This window comes from Diplotaxodon limnothrissa, linkage group LG11 (genome assembly GCF_057381915.1).
Source record: "Diplotaxodon limnothrissa isolate DT_005_m linkage group LG11, D_limnothrissa_male_GT1.1, whole genome shotgun sequence".
NCBI classification, from domain to species: domain Eukaryota; kingdom Metazoa; phylum Chordata; class Actinopteri; order Cichliformes; family Cichlidae; genus Diplotaxodon; species Diplotaxodon limnothrissa.
In genome coordinates, this window is record NC_140606.1 from 17111856 (window position 1) to 17128770 (window position 16915).

Consider the following 16915-nt stretch of genomic DNA (forward strand, 5'->3'; position numbering starts at 1 on the left):
TTTAACCCACAAGCACACCGTATTTATGTGTGCTTGTGTTATAAATATTCATTTTTTAAAAAGTGAAACTAAATTAATAAATATCCTCCCAAATACAAATATACAAACAAAACGTAGAGCAAATTGATCAAATTATTAAAATTACGACATTTTTGTTAAATGTGAACGCAGCATCACACCATGCTGGGCACAGGGGATCGACATGGGTAAGAAAGATTGTCTTGCGCATGCGTGATGCATGACGAGTGGAACAGCGGCTCCGTTAGCATCCAAAGCTAGCGGACTGGTTTGATTGGGGAGCACGGTGTGGAGGAAGGACTCCTGCGATATCGGCGACTTCAGACATCCCCAGCTAATCCTCGAGCCAGTCATCATCCCTCCATGCTGTCCAAGAAAGGGAGATAGCGTTAATAGCCCTGCACTGCCAGCTCAATTAGCCACTGTCCAAGACAGATAAGGGACGCTACGTTTTGCGTGAAGAGCCTTCCTTTCAAGCAGAATCAGTTTTCTGACTGAAGTATTAAGAAATACAGCTGCAGCCACGACTAATATTACCTCTATAAAAAATGAGGTTGCCGAGTAACAGACAATGTGTGATGGAAGGAGATGGAAAGAAAATGGATCAAGCTCCACCGGTCAGAAACCCTTTTGTGCACGTCTTGAAATTCACCCCACTGGAAAAAGCAAAGGTAATTTTGTGTATGTGTTTGCACGCATTTTTTAACCTATTCATGCAGTTTTAGCTGCCCGTGGAACACTATCACTTTAGTGCGACACAGAGTCATACTGGCAGTTATTTAACTGATTCCCTTGATTGCATGCATTCAGTTGAGCTAGTATTAGCTAGTCAGCTAACATTAGCTACATACATGTTGCTTTTTCTCCGCTATCTTGTCGGTTCTACTGCCTTACTTGAATCCCCATTGAAAGCGCGGGGGGTCTTTAAAACAATCGCCTTAACTGTAGAAAGAATGTCCCATTTTACACACGACTACCTGATGTAAAGCTTGTAAATCACCCTGTCTCTATAATAGGAGAACGAAAGTCAGTTATTTGAGCATGGCTGCGTGTCCAAGAGGGGCCTAGCTTGTTGCTGTTTAATTGTTACTCCGGCTATTAGAAAGGTTTTTTGGTGGGTTTCACTATATTGGATGACAACATTTGTGTACGTCGTTTATTTAAACATGCTTCTCTTCTTTTTTGCTCTGGCTTCGTTGGTTATCGCGGTTCAATTAACACGTGAGGATTTGGAGAAGGGGGGTTGTAAACCGGCAGACACGTTTTTTCCAACCCTCCTCCTGTCTACAAATAAAATGGATTTCCCCACAGCTCTTAATGTTCAAACAATTTGCCTTTCTCGTTGAAGATGGAGCAAAACTTTATAGCAGCTATTCGTCACTGCTGCTGCACGTAATCAGATTTTGGGGCTTTCGGGCTTCTCTGCAAAAGGAGTTAATTGGAGAGCAAGTCAGGTTTGCAGCCACTAGGCTTACACTGATCAGTTTCACTTTAAAGTCATGAAACTGTTTAAGTGAGAAGTACAGACATCGTTCAGCGGAAATTTGAACCCTGCACAGATTTACCTCCTTCAGTATTGTCTTGTCCACTTTTGCTACGTGTTGCATTAGGCACAGATAATGAGAACCTGCAGTCATCATCTGTAAGCTTGAGTATTAGACTGTCATGTTCTTGAAAACTGGGACTGCATGCGAATTAAAGGCACACATGGCCCATGTGTAGTTAACCTCATATGATCTCTCGAAATAGCTGACACAGAGATGTGTGTGCACCTGTGCGTTCATTCTAAACAATTACTTGCAATTGACTGCTTATTCTTAACATAGATAATGTAATATGTGCTGTGTTAGTAAACAATGTGGAATTGCAGCACAGCTATGTGTTAGGTATTTTCAGTAACACAGCACAGTAGAATGGGAAGGCCAGAGTTTATGAATGAGGCAGCTCTGCCATTCTGTAATAGAGTATGGTGTTACAGATACACATAGTGACTAGGTGAAGGTCAAGCACATCTCTTTATTTGTTGCTTTTTTCCCCATAGAGACTGGAGGGAGAATTGAGAATGTGTGGTAGATAGGTGGATCAAAGCCAAGAGAATAGGCTTACATTTATTAGCCGTTCCTCAAGACTAAAACAAAAGTGTGGTTTCTCCAGCAAGTTTAATATATAAACAAAAGGGGAAGAAATAAAAACTTGTTCATGAGACTTTGAGTCTAACAACTGGACAACTGATAAGTGACACTCAAAGAGGCTACAGAGAGCATCGTGCTCAGGTCTTGCTTTCACATCCAAATGATCAACCCACAGAGTCTGTTTTCACTTCAGAGAGAAAGGGAACTGCAGTATGTTCTGTTTATTGTAAAACCAGACATTGTCACAGTCTTTCTAGTGAAACGCACAAACTGAAGAAGTTTGTGTTGCATTGGTGTTTCACAAATGCGAAAGACTGCCTCAGTTGTGTGGTGATAATTTAATTAAGTAATGGACAATAATAGCAGGATCAGAGGAGTTGCTGTCAAACCATAAAGCTTTAACTTTATATAGTTTTGCAGGCTAACGGCTTGGGAACTGATAGGCTGTTAATGAATTGAGAATTATTCTGCTTTTGCATATTTTTAAAAGGAATAAATTCTTTTCACTGCTTTGCTGATGCTCAAAGTGGATTTCTATAAAAAGAGGCAATCGTAATAAGGTAGATAATTCTTACTAATGGGGCAAATGACTAATGTGGCTAAATCTTGGATCAACTTTAGAGGCTTTGTAATTCAATACTTACCCATTCAATCCACATAAAGTTGCTCATGCAATGTCTGTAAACTTTAGTCAAGTTAATTGACTGAGAGCTGATCAGTAGGGTGACTTTATGGCAATATTTTGTGATGTTCTTGATTAGATTGTGGTCAGCCAATATTCTATTTCAAAGAACTGTTCCTGAGAAGCTTCAAAAGCTGGTGAGGTGTCACAATGCATTCTGCTAATCTTAGGAGTCTGATTTTGACAAGCCTAACCTAAAGGCCCAAATCTGTCTTTGTGTAGTGAAAGTGGAAACATTTACAACTTCTCATAATTGCACAAAACCACACCATTAAATAATATTTCCTACATGAATGCCAGAACACAGGGTTCGCTAGCAAAATGCTGTCCTGTATATGATAATCGCTGTGATTCACTACTCGATGAGCGATGATATTGTGGTAACTTTTTAGTATAATTAGAAGTTTTATGTGGTCTGACATCAAGAGTGGGCACATCAGTTGTGTATAGTGCTTTGGAAAACAATACCTCCTGCCCCTTCATAACTAAATGGCCTTCAGCATTTGCTCTATAGTATCCAGCATCTACATCCACACTGAATAATAGTATGAGGGGTATGATCCTGCTCATGTAAAAGTTGTAGTTTATAAATGTTGAACATGAAATGACACAGAAAAGATTGCAGACTGCAGGTCTGATAGAGCATAGATTGATTGGCAGACCACTGCGTACTGTATTACTGTTGGCATTAGCATTGTGAAGAACCATCACTGTTCTCTAAACTAAATCTCAGCTTCATTTTTTTTTTTTTTTTCGTTTGAAAGTCCACTCCCAGAAGCACTGTCTTTTTCTTATACTTTTGCACGTTAATATTTCCAAATCAAGTGAACATTAAGGGTTTTCTTTCTTTTCTAACTCATCAGCGCTAAAACGAGAGGGAGTGGTTAAACAAAAACCCTCTGGGCATATGCAATTCGCTTGGATTTTTATTTGTCAATGCTGCTAATTCAGAGAAGTGTTTTACTATTAATTTGTTGGCATCTCCTTAAACACAGGCTAAAATCACTCTATTGTTTTTGTATTTTTGCTGATATTTAAAAATGGAAGGAAAAAAAAACCCCAAATGCACAAAAAATCATCTTTGAGGTTAGTGTGGAACTGCGTGTATAGCTGATGTTTAACACAGAGCTCACTTTCTAACTTAGCCTTCTGTTACATATGTATGATTATGTGGTTTAACAGTGCACATTGTTTTCAGCCTCTTGGGACTTTAATTAGGACAGAAAAAAGATTTATACAGTCTGTTAGATAACATTTTTATATTTGATTACATTATAAGCCCTAAAATAAAGTTTTTGTAGCATATTGCTATACCTCTTAAATTCCAAAGAGTCCCTTTACTAGCATTGCCTGTTAACATTCATGTATTCCTGTGCTTTGAATTGATCTTTCAACATTGCACAGGTTAAGACAGCGGTCCCCAACCCCTGGGCCTCGGACCGGTACCGGTCCGTGAGTCGTTTGGTACCGGGCCGCGAGAGTTGAGGCTCAGGTGTGAAATGTATAGTTTTCAGGGTTTTTATCGGTTTTCAGCGTTCTTTTGTTATTGTTTTTATCGTTAACTCTGTTTTCCTGGGTCTTTTCACGTGTGTTATGAATAAATCTTCTTTTTTTCGGTACCGGTACTAGTTTTATTTTGTTGTATTTATCCGCGACACCTTAAAGGCCGGTACGTGAAAATATTGTCGGGCATAAACCAGTCCGTGGCGCAAAACAGGTTGGGGACCGCTGGGTTAAGACATTCTTAACAACAGGAACCCCCAGCCCCCTTTTTTGAGAATGTGTTTGGCATTTTAAAATGCAGTTTAAACTGAATTTGCTGTTAGATAAGAACTCTCTCCTGATAAGGTAGGCCACTTAGACTTGATGTTTAACAGCAGTGCTTGCTATCAGGACAAATATTGACAAAAGATAAGGTGTGCTATCAGGGTCATGAATAGCTTTTAAATAAACAGTCATAACTGAATCTTTAGAGTGAGGTGCAAGGATTATCAGAGCCTCTAAGAATGCACAACTTGGTATATAACATGTCAGCTTTAAAGGATATTGCTTGTGAGTATAGGAAGTAAACCCATAAGACAAATTTGTATTGCGTAGTCTTAAATTATAGGAGCTATGTTTAGAGGCCATGCTGCAAACTCGCTGCCATTTATACTGTGTAGGACACACATATTAGGCACTTGTTTGTGTGTGTTGCTTATTTTACAAACACACAGTCATTTTACTTGTTTGAACTGCAGCCTGAGACCATTGTTGTTCGACCATTAAAGCTCCAGTTTGGCAACCTGAACAGCTATGAAGTTGCTGACATACCCATCCTGTAAGAGATCACTTCAGTCATGGATTCATTCTGTAGGCTGAAGTCATCCTTTTACAAATAAGAACTGTAGCAGTATAGAAAATAACTGATCTTTTTGCTTTTTCTCTATTTCACAGATTGCGTTAATGACAGTCACGCTATTCCCCATCCGTCTACTCATAGCTGCATTCATGATGTTGCTGGCCTGGCCTTTTGCCTTCATTGCCTCAGTGGGGCGCTCCGAGACCACCGTTGAACCCCAGTGCCTCTGGAGAAGGTGGGTGTTTTTTAATGTATAGCTTTCGATAATTAAAAAAAAAAAAACAACTGGTAGAACTGGCTCAAAGTTCAGTAATTAAGCTCGAGTGGCTCCATAGTGTAATGATTTGCACATCGGCCTAAGAAATGAAAGATCCCTGGTTTCCCTTTGGAGTTGTGGGCATTCAAACATGGAGCTATGGCGACCCCTCTTGAATGAGGGAGTTTAGAATGCAGAGTCTAGTACTGTTAAACTAATGTGCATTGTTATGGTAGATTTGTGATGTGCTTCCCTTGCATTACTCATTTTATGTTTTCGAAGGAACTGCACAATGAAATTTGTCAAAGTATGTGACTTCCTATGTTTGTTGAGTTTGTACGATAGCATCCATGTTCAAACATGTTTTTGCCAATCCAGCACAGTCTTTCTATAATTTAGTTGTGGAGGTGGTGCCTACTTCCTCCTGACAGTAGCCAGTATAAATTGAGGAATTTATTGATTTTTAAGACAAGAAACAGTTGCATAATCATGAGCATCGTTAATATCAAGTTTAGTTTGGCTGTTGACAGCAGGCCCTGTAGGGTTAAAGCACACAGTTCTCCAGCTAGTCTTTGCTGTCTTACTCACTTTATGATGATACCAACCAAGCACTTTTTGTTGAATTTAAAGCTCTGATGTACTTAAAGTGCTGTGTGTCAAATAGAAATTTTGTGATACTTCTGGTAAAAGGTGTTTTTTAGTGAAACTTAAATTATAGCTAGTTTCTTGATTGGCCTTGACTGGAAAGATGACGGATATAATTCTGTCTTAAGTTGTGAGATCTCACCGGTAATGTTAGTGAAGAAACAGCGTGAGAAGTAATACATTTGAAGAACTAGACCCCACACTGTGCATTACAGGTGGTTATGGTGTCAGTTCGCTTCTGGTCACCAATTATTGACGCAGTTTATTTTCCATAGCAACTTACAACACTAATCCTGTGTCCCTTATGACTCTATTGTGAATATTGGTACTGCTGTTTTAATAAATTATGCTATATCATTTAAAGTGTTTTCTTTTATTTGCAAGAAGTGAAAAGTGCTTCTCACACATGGATGATCTTGTTTTCCAGACTGGTGGACATCATTCTGAGAATAATCATGCGAGTCATGTGGTTTGCGGGAGGGTTCCATTGGATGACTGTGAAAGGGCGAAGGGCATTGCCTACAGAAGCACCTATCCTTACCCTGGCACCCCACTCTTCTTACTTTGATGCCATCCCAGTCACCATGACAATGTCCTCAATTGTCATGAAGGCTGAGAGCAAGGATATACCTCTCTGGGGAAGTAAGTAACCCCACCACCACACACACGAACACACAGGCACACACAAAAACAAAATCTCATTGCTCATGACAGTGAGTTACTAGATGCATTTCAGCAGCACGTGAGGGAAAGATGATATTTGTGGTATGTGGCTTGTACAAAGGGGAAGATTATCAGTACAGCATCAGTAAGACAGTTCCCATGACTTTGCTGCCGTTACAGTCAACAGGGGATTGCCCACTCTGATTTGCATTTAATTTTGATAAGTTAAAAGCAAGTGTAGCTTGGTTTTTGTTCAGCCTTGTGTAGCTTGGTATAGCAGTGCTATACCTCAAAAAAAAAGACAAAGAAAATACAGATGCTATGCTGTAATGAAAGCAGATATTATACTCCAGAACAACACGTTTGAGTTTTCAACTGTGACTAAACAAGGTAATTTTGTTAAAAAGAAAAAAAAGTCAAACTTGAATGCTCAGTGTTACACTGTACTCACAACATTCTTTAACCCACAAACATGTCAAAAGGAGCCAAGTCAAAATACAAAATATAAGTGTCTGGATAAAAGACACTCAGACTAATGATTTTTTTTTAATTTTATTCATAGCCAGACATAGATCCCACAAAGCCAAATGCTTATTTAGCTAGCTGTGTGGCCTTGTCTTTGCACAACTCAGAGTAACATCCAGAGGACAGGCAGGACTTGCTTAGACGCACTCAGTACAATAATATAAGTCAAATCCTATCAACTAGGCTGCAAGTTCAACAGTCTTCTCAATTGCCAGTTCAGTCACCGGTTCTTATGTCCCCGTAAGCAGAACATGCTGTGAAGGTGTTTATGTGTTATTTTTGCCTTCCTTTCTCCTCCTGCTCTGCCTGCTGAGTCAGTAATTAGCCACATTGTTAGTTCCAGGCTGAGTGAAGCTCGGCCAAGTTAAAGCAGCTTTACTTGTGTTGCAGGATTACGACCATATTTCAGCATATTTGTTTATTGGCAAATTGTCTGTTTAAACAATATGCAGTCAGCTATTATGATTTGGATTAGCTGGGCTAAAGTGTAAAAAATGCAAATGAATACATTTGAAATTGTAAAAATATATTGAATTTTATGCTGCTGTTCTATTGTTTCTACTATCTCAATATTGGCTTTCCCTAAAATGTTAAAGGGCCTCTAATGTTCTTTAGGGTGACAAGTCCTTTTGGACTTGCAGTAGGAACCAAGCACAAGGGCATGGCCACGTGGAATCCAGAATAAGCATTAAGACCTGATCAGCCAGAATGACGTGTGCAGAGCGACTTGTAGGGTTCTTGCGAGAGATGTAATCCCTTCCTGTCAGCAGACAGCTCACAGTTGAAATCATTTCTTCTTCTTCTTGTCATGGTCTCACCTTCTTCTTTCTTCATTTTGTTCCCTTACTACTCTCAAACTGCTCTCTTTCTGTTGACTTTCTGTATGAGCAAAGAGAGGCTTTTTTTTTTTTTTTGGTCTCGGTAAAACGAAAGATGCTTCTGCTCTACAAAGTCTTTAACCCTAGTCTTTGCCTACTCAGTTTCCTGTTTGTCATTGCACATGTCCCTTTGCACGTCTACTAGTGCACAGATTGCACATATATTGGACTGTTCAAAGTCAGAGAGAGTCAGTATGACTTAAGGGGAACAGATTTCTTTAAAAAAAAACAAGATGAGGACAAATATAAAGCAGAGATGTGTTTCTGTTAGAGGAGTTAACCTGTGGAATAGTTATGACAGTGATTTAAAAAGGTGTAGTTCATTTTCCTTGTTTAAAAATAGAGTATTAGAAAAATATATAAATCAAGAATGAAAAGAGCAAAAAAAAAAAAACCCCCCCAAAAAAACAAAACCTCTTGATTCTTTTGCTTTGATGTAGTTACTTATCTAAGGTGGAAAGTTTTTTTTTTTTTGTTTTTTTTCTTGTTTGTTTGGTTTTTGCTTTGTTTTATTATTTGCTTCGAGCTGCATGCAAAAAGATATTTTGTGAAAAGGGTTGGCGTAATAAGCAAATGCTTCAGCCAATACCTTTTGATTAGCCTTGTCTCATGCTTTCTTGCTTTGTGGTAGATCTTTGTTCTGTTTTCACTGAGATATTTGAATGCTAATCAATAAAAATCAAATCAAAATCAAAATATTTAAATTTGTTCTTTCAGTTATTATGCACCAACAATAATTTCACTGCATTACTCAAGAGTACTTTTTTGGCTGTGAAATGAGCAGTTTTGTTGTTACGGCACAAAGAGCGCTGTAGATGCAGTAGAGAAGGTCAGAAGGAGCTGCATTGTGTCTTTGTGGAACTGGAGAAAGCATATAAGGTGCCAAGAGAGGAACTGTAGTAGTATATGAGGATGGTGCAGAAAGTGTATGAGGACAGCAAAACAGTGGTGAAGTGTGTAGTAGACGTGGCAGACGGGTTCAAAGTGGGGGGGTGGGATTACATCGGGGATCGGCTCTGAGCCCCTTTTTGTTTGCAGTTATGATGGACAGGTTGACAGATGTCATCAGATAGGAGTCTCCATGGACTATGGTGTTCACAGGTGACATTGTGATCTATAGTGAGTTGAGGAGAGCAGGTGGTAAAGAGCCTGGAGAGAAGAGGAATGAAATTCAGTGAATGAGAGGGAGATGGGTGTAACAGTGAAGCTATGAGGGTAGATAAATTTACACTCCAGGGGTTAACCAGCCAAAGCAATAGACAGTGCTCTATAGATGTGAAGAAGAGAGTGCAGGCAAGGTGGAGTGGGTGGCAACAAGTGTTAATGTTCTCATTACACCTTACATTTTAGTGATAGGGCTTAGAAAAACAAACAAATAAATAAATGGTCTAGCATTACATTGGGCAGTTGCTCTGTACCTGATAATATGCACACAGTTAACTGGTTCAGCACTGTTGTTGTAGATTGTGTCAGTATGTAAAGGTTAAAGTTTGTTTCAAATGCAGGTGATTATCATCAACCAAGCCAGCAGCAGTGGACTGACAAAAGCTCCAGCGTGTAACTACTGCCAGCACAAAAACTGTATCACTGTCAACAAAATAAAAAGAATCATATCATATAGACGGACATAACAAATAGTCATACAGCCACCATTACCCCTGTTGTCCCTGGTTGTTTTTCACAGATCGATAGTTGCACTGACCATTACTGTTGTTTTGTTGTGCTCTGAATTGAAATCGCAGCCGGAGGTGTTTCAAATCAGTTATCCCATCATCTGACGATGGTCTCATGGTCATGAAAACAATGATGATTAGAGGGCTGTATGTTATGTCCTGTGTGTTTTAGTGCCACCTTCTGCCTGCTCAGAGTTCCTACAATGGAAACGTGGCTTATATTTAAACATTAGATGATATGACAATATACTACAAAATGGTTCTTATAAATACAAATAGCTCTAATATATAGATATCCCAATATATCAAACAAAATTGAATATGGATAAAGTTTTAATTGAGGTCCCTCTCTTATCATACTTATTTTGTTATTGTCTCTGTACAGTATGTGCAGATCTTAAAGGTGTGCAACTACTGCATTGTGTATGTGTGCTTTAGATGGAGGAACTGTACATAAAGATGACCACAGGCAGCAATGATTTCTTGTGTCATTCAGTGGTGGATTTGGGTAATCTCAGTCTGTCACCGACTGTGTTCCCGTGACTGGCCAGCATGTCACTGAGTGGGTGGGGGTTATTGTACAGAATTGGTTTCCTAATCTGTCATCAAAAGAGGAAGTTGACATCAAATGTGTGACAGTTTTTGTTCCTTAATAGCTGTGTTCCTTGTATTTGTGTATCTCCTTCTGTATATTTATGAGTTATACTCACTGAATAAAGTACACCATTAATTTTTTTTTTTTTTACAGCAAAAGGAAATGCAAGTACAATGTAAGATATATTTAACAATGATTTAATCCTGCAAACTTTTTGTGGATCTTACAGATTTTCATAAAATTATGCGTTTTTGCTTGAAATGTATCTAATCCCAGTCATTATTGGATACGGTTTTTCCTTTGTGTTAAAAACTTTAGACTTTTGATTGAGTTTTGTGCCTGCAAAAGATTATATCTCTGCCCAATTAAATTATTCTGTGTAGTGAAGCGTTTGTGCTTTTGATGTTTGACAGTTCTACATTTACGATTGGGATATTTATTGCAGAAATAGAAGTATTTGTTGTTTGCAGCAATGGCTTCTCAAGTAATTTCTATCTGAATTTCCTCCACTGTCTTCCTTCTGCTTCAAGCTTTGATTAAGTACATCAGGCCGGTGTTCGTTTCCCGGTCAGACCAGGACTCCAGGAAGAAGACTGTGGAGGAGATCAAACGCAGAGCCCGCTCTGGAGGAGAATGGCCTCAGGTAAGTTGGTGAAGTTATGCAAGAGTCACCATGTTGCACCAATTAAATGCATGAATGCCATGATCTGTTTTTACCAGACATTGCAGTAAACATCAACCACTAACTAGTTTCCCTCTCATACATACAGATCATGATTTTTCCAGAGGGAACGTGCACCAATAGATCCTGCCTAATCACCTTTAAGCCAGGTAAGTACCCATGTTTTTTTTTTTGTTTTGTTTTGTTTTTTTAACTGTGTAATTGCTATTCTAATTTTTTCTTAGACCAGCATGTTTCCTTTACAAATATAACAGATGAAAACTAGTCTCCTGTCTTGTTTTTGTTGTTGTTTTTAAATCCTCGTAGGGGCCTTCATCCCAGCTGTACCAGTGCAGCCTGTGGTCATTCGTTACCCTAATAAACTGGTAAGTAAATTGGCAAAAAGTTGTTTTTTTTTTTTCCCCCTTAGCCTTTTTGTCATTAGGTGATAGATTAGAAATAGGAGCTGTGAAATGTAGAAAAAAACAAAACAAATCTAGAATCGTGTCCTGTGGCATTAATTCATTTTATTTGGAAAAGCACTCATCGCCCTTTTTGTTCCTCAAACCAATTGACTGGTTAACCATGATGCTTTTTTTTTTTTTGTTGTTTTTTTTTTTTTTCTTAAATGACATCAGAAACAGCAGTATGCGACATTACGTGATGGCAGAGCTTCAGTTCATCCTTTGTCATTTTTTTTTTATTTTTTTTTTTTAAATAAATAGGACAGGGGGAATGAATGAGAGAAAGAGGGGGAGAGAAAGAAAGAAAACCAAAGGGGAGAAGAGACGGTGAGAAGGGGGGGGAAGAGAGAGGAAAAAAAAAAAAAAAAGAACTCCTGGGTCACCTGTATGGAGAAAAAAAAAAAACAAAAAAACAAAAAAAACAAACAGAGGAGACAGCAAACAACAAAGAGCAACATAATAATAGAGAAAACAAAGCACCATCACAATAAACTAGCTAGCCATAGATATCAATATTTACTAAATAATAAACGATATTGTGCAGCACGCAAGATAGACAGCGCACAGTGTACCATGATGCTTTTGTTATGGAATTTTCAAATACCCAAAATGTTTTGTTGATTGATGCCAATTTGTTTTGCCATTTTTTTTTTTATGATGCCGAAATTCATGCACAATGATAATAACTGTGCAATGATGCACAGCAAGGCTGTTATCTGCTGATATCACAGCAAATTATCTTACTATGACTGCAGAATTTAGTCATTCAAAAGCATAACAGCTTTCTGAGACATAATTTTACATATGAAAATTATGTCTGATGAAAATGAAGTCGGTGTCCACAGCTAGAGGAAAGAAAGGGGGTGGGTTCCACAGCTTTAAAGAGTTAAAAGCGATTCCAGAAGAACTTAGTTTTTCAGCCATATGAAATCACTCTAGCTGAGAAAAAACGCTAGTGATGCCCATTTTGCCCATCTGTATTCAGCCGCAAAGCATTAGAACGAAGTACAGAAACCAATTTTTAATAACTTCTAGCTAGTCTGTGTGAATATTAATTCCTGGGCTGCCTCATTTGCATTTAATAGGTGTCATTGCGTGAGAACAGTAGACTTTTTAATATAATGGTAATAAAAAAAAAAATTCAGTCTGCCATGAAGCATAATGGATTTTGAATTTTATTGACACACATTATCTTACTGTGTTTACATTTAAGGGATTAAACATAGCATTTCCATTTTTTTGGAGCAACCTTATTTTGGAAATGTCCATAAAAGGATAGAAGCCTTCCAAAATTTAAAAGAATAAATAATCATTAGCACAATGAATCTCTTAGCTTTGGAAACCTAAGCACGTATCCAGGTGAAGTCTAAAGCTAATACATGTTTTCGCTCTGAGTAAACGCATCAAAACTGTAACATATTGAAACCTGTATGAAATGCTTGTTGGGGGTGTCTGAAAAATGTTTGTCCAAACTGAATTTTAATGTGCTAGAGTTGAGTATTTAATTGCACACTTAACTTACCATAAACTAATTACACTGTAATCATTTTTAAACTGATTGAAAATAAGCTGCCTGTGAGAAAGAAAGCTGGAGCAAAGTTATCACTTGAACCAAGAAATAAAAAGTAAAAGTGTGTTTGAGAGACTAATAATTTGTCTCTTCTTCATGTGGTTTGTTTGTTTATTTATTTATTTTTAACAGGACTCAATCACATGGACATGGCAAGGCCCAGGAGCGTAAGTACAGAATTTCACACTTTCTTAATTTAACACTTTGTGCATTCTTTACATACTGTAACTAACATTGTTTTAAGTCAAAATCAGACATAAATAAAGAACTAAACTCAAAATGACAAATATGGAAATTGCATAGTATTTACACACAATCTCACATGACTTGATAATTTGACAGTGTTTTAATTAATTTATTCTCGCACATTACCTTAAGCTTTCCCAGCTGGAACTTAAATATTAAAGGGTTTGAAAATTTGTGCATTAAGAAAATTAAATAAACAACAAGAAAAATGTAAGAGGTTTTCAGTTGACGTGTTGTCTGTGCAGGGCTCTCCTTTTTTGTTTGTTTGTTTGTAATTTGTTGTTGTTGTTGATGTCCTGTTATTATCCAGATTCCAAATTTTATGGCTGACACTCTGCCAGTTACACAATGAGTTTGTGATAGAGGTAAGTGTGCATTACTGTCAATACAGATAATTGCATATCTACCCGTATGAAAAATATGACTCTGAGAGAGATGCTAATGATTTTAAAAAAGATATTTTTGGGGGGGCTTTCTACAGTTTCTTCCCATCTATACACCCTCAGAGGAGGAGAAGAAGAATCCTGCACTCTTTGCCATCAATGTGAGACGTATCATGGCTAAGTATGTTGAAATAATTGATCATATTATATACATTTCAACAATTTATGTACACAACACAAAGTTGACTGAGGTTATTATTCCAATTCCAATTTTGCCTCTTCATTTAAAAACGGTGAATGCAGTGAATGTCTCTAGCTGTAAAGTTGTATTAATCCACATCTTTTAGATTTCCATTGTCATCTAATTATTAAATAAAGTATACACTGTTTAGAAACTTTGCATTTTTCTTTAGAAGTATAATAATTATATATAAAATACAATCCTAAATGAATGTGAACCACCTAGTTATCATTGTCTTATGCTGTGTAAGGGCTATACTTGCCTATTAGATTACTACATTTTGTGCATTATTGCTTTGAGCTACACATGGGGAAACTTCAGCTCTGCAGATTCATGGAGAAAACTTGGAACATTGTTCCCAACTTCAAAGTAGATGTATCAGATACTTTCTCTGCGTTATTGGCCTTAAGCAAAGTTCATATTGATTTGCACAAACTGATGTCCCATCATTATCTCTCCTGTGTGGTGCACAGAGCCCTGGGGGTACCCATCACAGATTATTCATTTGAAGACTGCCAGCTGGCCATGGCAGAAGGCCAGCTGAGGCTGCCAGTCGACACCTGTCTGCTGGAGTTTGCCAAGCTTGTCAGGAGACTGGGGTGAGTCATTCAAACTTTCCAAGGCAATAAACCTATCAAAGATGACTAAGTAAGGGGCACAAGGGTGAGGAAGGCAAAATATTCTCCCAACACTGCAGGGATTTAGCGTTTTGCCTAGCAGAGAATGAAAGAGTCGAAACAATGAAAAACATGTAGCTTGTTGGGGGGGAAAATGCAAATGAGTAGAACGGAGCACATAAATATTATACAGTATAACTGTAAAGTCTATAGAGTTGTCATAGCTTGCTCATTCTCAGGAGCACAAGTCTTCTCATTTTTTTCCCCTCTCTCTTTGCTTACACTGTTATTCTTATGTTATTATGTCATCGCTGTCCCAGATTGAAACCACAGAACTCCGAGAAGGTTTTGCAGGAGTATGGGAACAGAGCCAGGAAGCTTGAGGGGCAGAAGCTGGGACTGGAAGGCTTTGCACACTTCCTTGATGTGTCAGTTTCAGATATGCTGCGAGACATGTTTGGTCTTTTTGACGAGGTAAAAACTGCAGCGACCTTTTACTGATAACCATGATTGCTCTGCAGTCTTTCACAGTGGTTACTGCTGCTACTTGAGTGCATTTTGTTTTATTATTTTCACGTTTAGTTTTTATTATGCAGATACAGAACAGCAGTTTTAGAAAAATGCACAACTGAAGCAATATTCGTTCTAGTTTGGGGCGTGATTGAAGTAGTCTGATGAGAAAGTGCTTCTAGAAAACTGGATTGTATGCGCTTTCTTTAAACTAAACTCAGTGTGCATATTTGCATAATGGAACCTAAACAAGAAAAGATTTGTTGCTGCAATGTGTTTTTGACCTAAATGGCTATCGGCCAGATGCTTCTGTGAAACATAGCAGTCTTGCTCACAGTCTGATTTTATTTTTATTGTGGTCTCTTGTCTTTTCAGCATGAAGATAACAGAATGGATATTAGAGAATATGTGATAGCCTTATCTGTTGTATGCAGGCCTGCCAAAACTCTGGAAACAATGAAATTGGCCTTTAAGGTAAGATTTATGCTTATCTGACCAACTGGCAGAATAGTTTTGTGCTTCATAAGCACCAGCATAACATTTGCTCCATTAACGCATCTTCTGGGTAGTACATTTATATTTGTCCCATATTTCAAAACCTTTCAAAATGCTTGATGAAGTGTGCATTTAGGGTTTCACTGAAGCCGATCAGTTACTCTGGGTATCTATAAATCAGCTTGATGAAGTAAGGTGAGAAGAGCATGATAATCTTCTCTTCTTACTTGCTTGATATTTGAGTTGAGCAAGGGCTGTCACCTTATATGCTGTTCAAGTGGCCCTAAAGCAAAGCCAAGGAGAATGTTTTAATCTTATCATATTTCCTCTTCCCCAGATGTTTGAGGCAGAGGAGGATGGTGCCATCACAGAAAGCGAGTTAGCAGTTATACTTAAGACAGCTTTAGGCGTGAGTCACATCAGCGTGTCACATCTGTTTACCGCCATTGACGTGGACAACACAGGGAAGATCACATTTGGTAAGAGATCGAATAAAACGGCCATAAAAATATTTCACTGAATTCTTTTGAGCTATAATTAGTTATCAAAGTGAGTTTTTTTCCCCTCATGCATTGGATTAGATTTGACAACCAGGACACTTTATTTTAAGATGCCCTCAGTCTCTTGGCAGTTTTTCCTAATGCTGCCTTTGTGTCTGGCACCCCCATGTGGTCTTTTCGCAGACAAGTTCAGAAACTTTGTGGAGCACCACCAAGACTTTGCTGACGACTACCTGTACACAGAAAACACAGACCTCCACAGTGCTCCCTACAATGATCACCAAACCCAACCCAGCCTGTCGACACTGAAAGTGAAAGGAGCCGCCGCCACCAGCAAAACGGCTAATGGTATCTGTCCCGAATTCAGCGACCACGATGGCACAATAGATGGACTCAAGAAACACAACTAAAAGAGTTTAGAGAAATTGGATGGGGAAAGCAAACCCCTCTCCTGGTGAGAGGAGTGTTGTGTAAGGAGAGCTGTAAATTGCTGAATAAGAAGGGACTATCTTTCATTAATCACAAATACAAAAATCAAGTTTACCATAACCTTTTATTACCATTGTATCCGTGAAATTTATGAGATTTTCAGCCTCTAAAAGGTTTATTTTGTTACTTTTTTTTTCCTCTTCCATAGTAAGATTTGTCAGAATGCCAAACAATGGCTGTTAGGGTTACAATACTTGAATACTTGAAGCGCAGGCACATATTAAAATTTCTAGGGCAAATTCTTTTCCCTCTAACAGAGTATGGACTGTCCTTTTGTTTGATATTTTTTTTTATTATTTTTTAAATATATAAATGAGGGGAAACTGAACAA

General features: G+C 38.2%; 1 protein-coding gene across 1 annotated transcript; it reads left to right on the forward strand.

Moving 5' to 3' along the window:
• Window positions 1–273: 273 nt before the first annotated feature.
• LOC146622547 (lysophosphatidylcholine acyltransferase 1) lies at window positions 274–16595 on the forward strand. Its single transcript, XM_085365223.1, has 14 exons — window positions 274–689; window positions 5269–5408; window positions 6502–6716; window positions 10939–11051; window positions 11179–11239; window positions 11397–11455; window positions 13236–13270; window positions 13660–13714; window positions 13831–13913; window positions 14447–14572; window positions 14911–15064; window positions 15476–15574; window positions 15933–16074; window positions 16279–16595. The coding sequence occupies exons 1-14, from the start codon at window positions 567–569 to the stop codon at window positions 16503–16505; spliced, it is 1632 nt and encodes a 543-aa protein (XP_085221349.1). The 5' UTR covers window positions 274–566; the 3' UTR covers window positions 16506–16595.
• The last annotated feature ends 320 nt before the right edge of the window (window positions 16596–16915 follow it).

Coding starts and splice junctions, on each gene's coding strand:
- LOC146622547 (XM_085365223.1), top strand. CDS start 567: ATGAGGTTGCCGAGTAACAGACAATGTGTGATGGAAGGAGATGGAAAG. Junction 13,715..13,830: donor ACAATGAGTTTGTGATAGAG/GTAAGTGTGCAT, acceptor GGCTTTCTACAG/TTTCTTCCCATCTATACACC. Junction 16,075..16,278: donor CACAGGGAAGATCACATTTG/GTAAGAGATCGA, acceptor GTCTTTTCGCAG/ACAAGTTCAGAAACTTTGTG.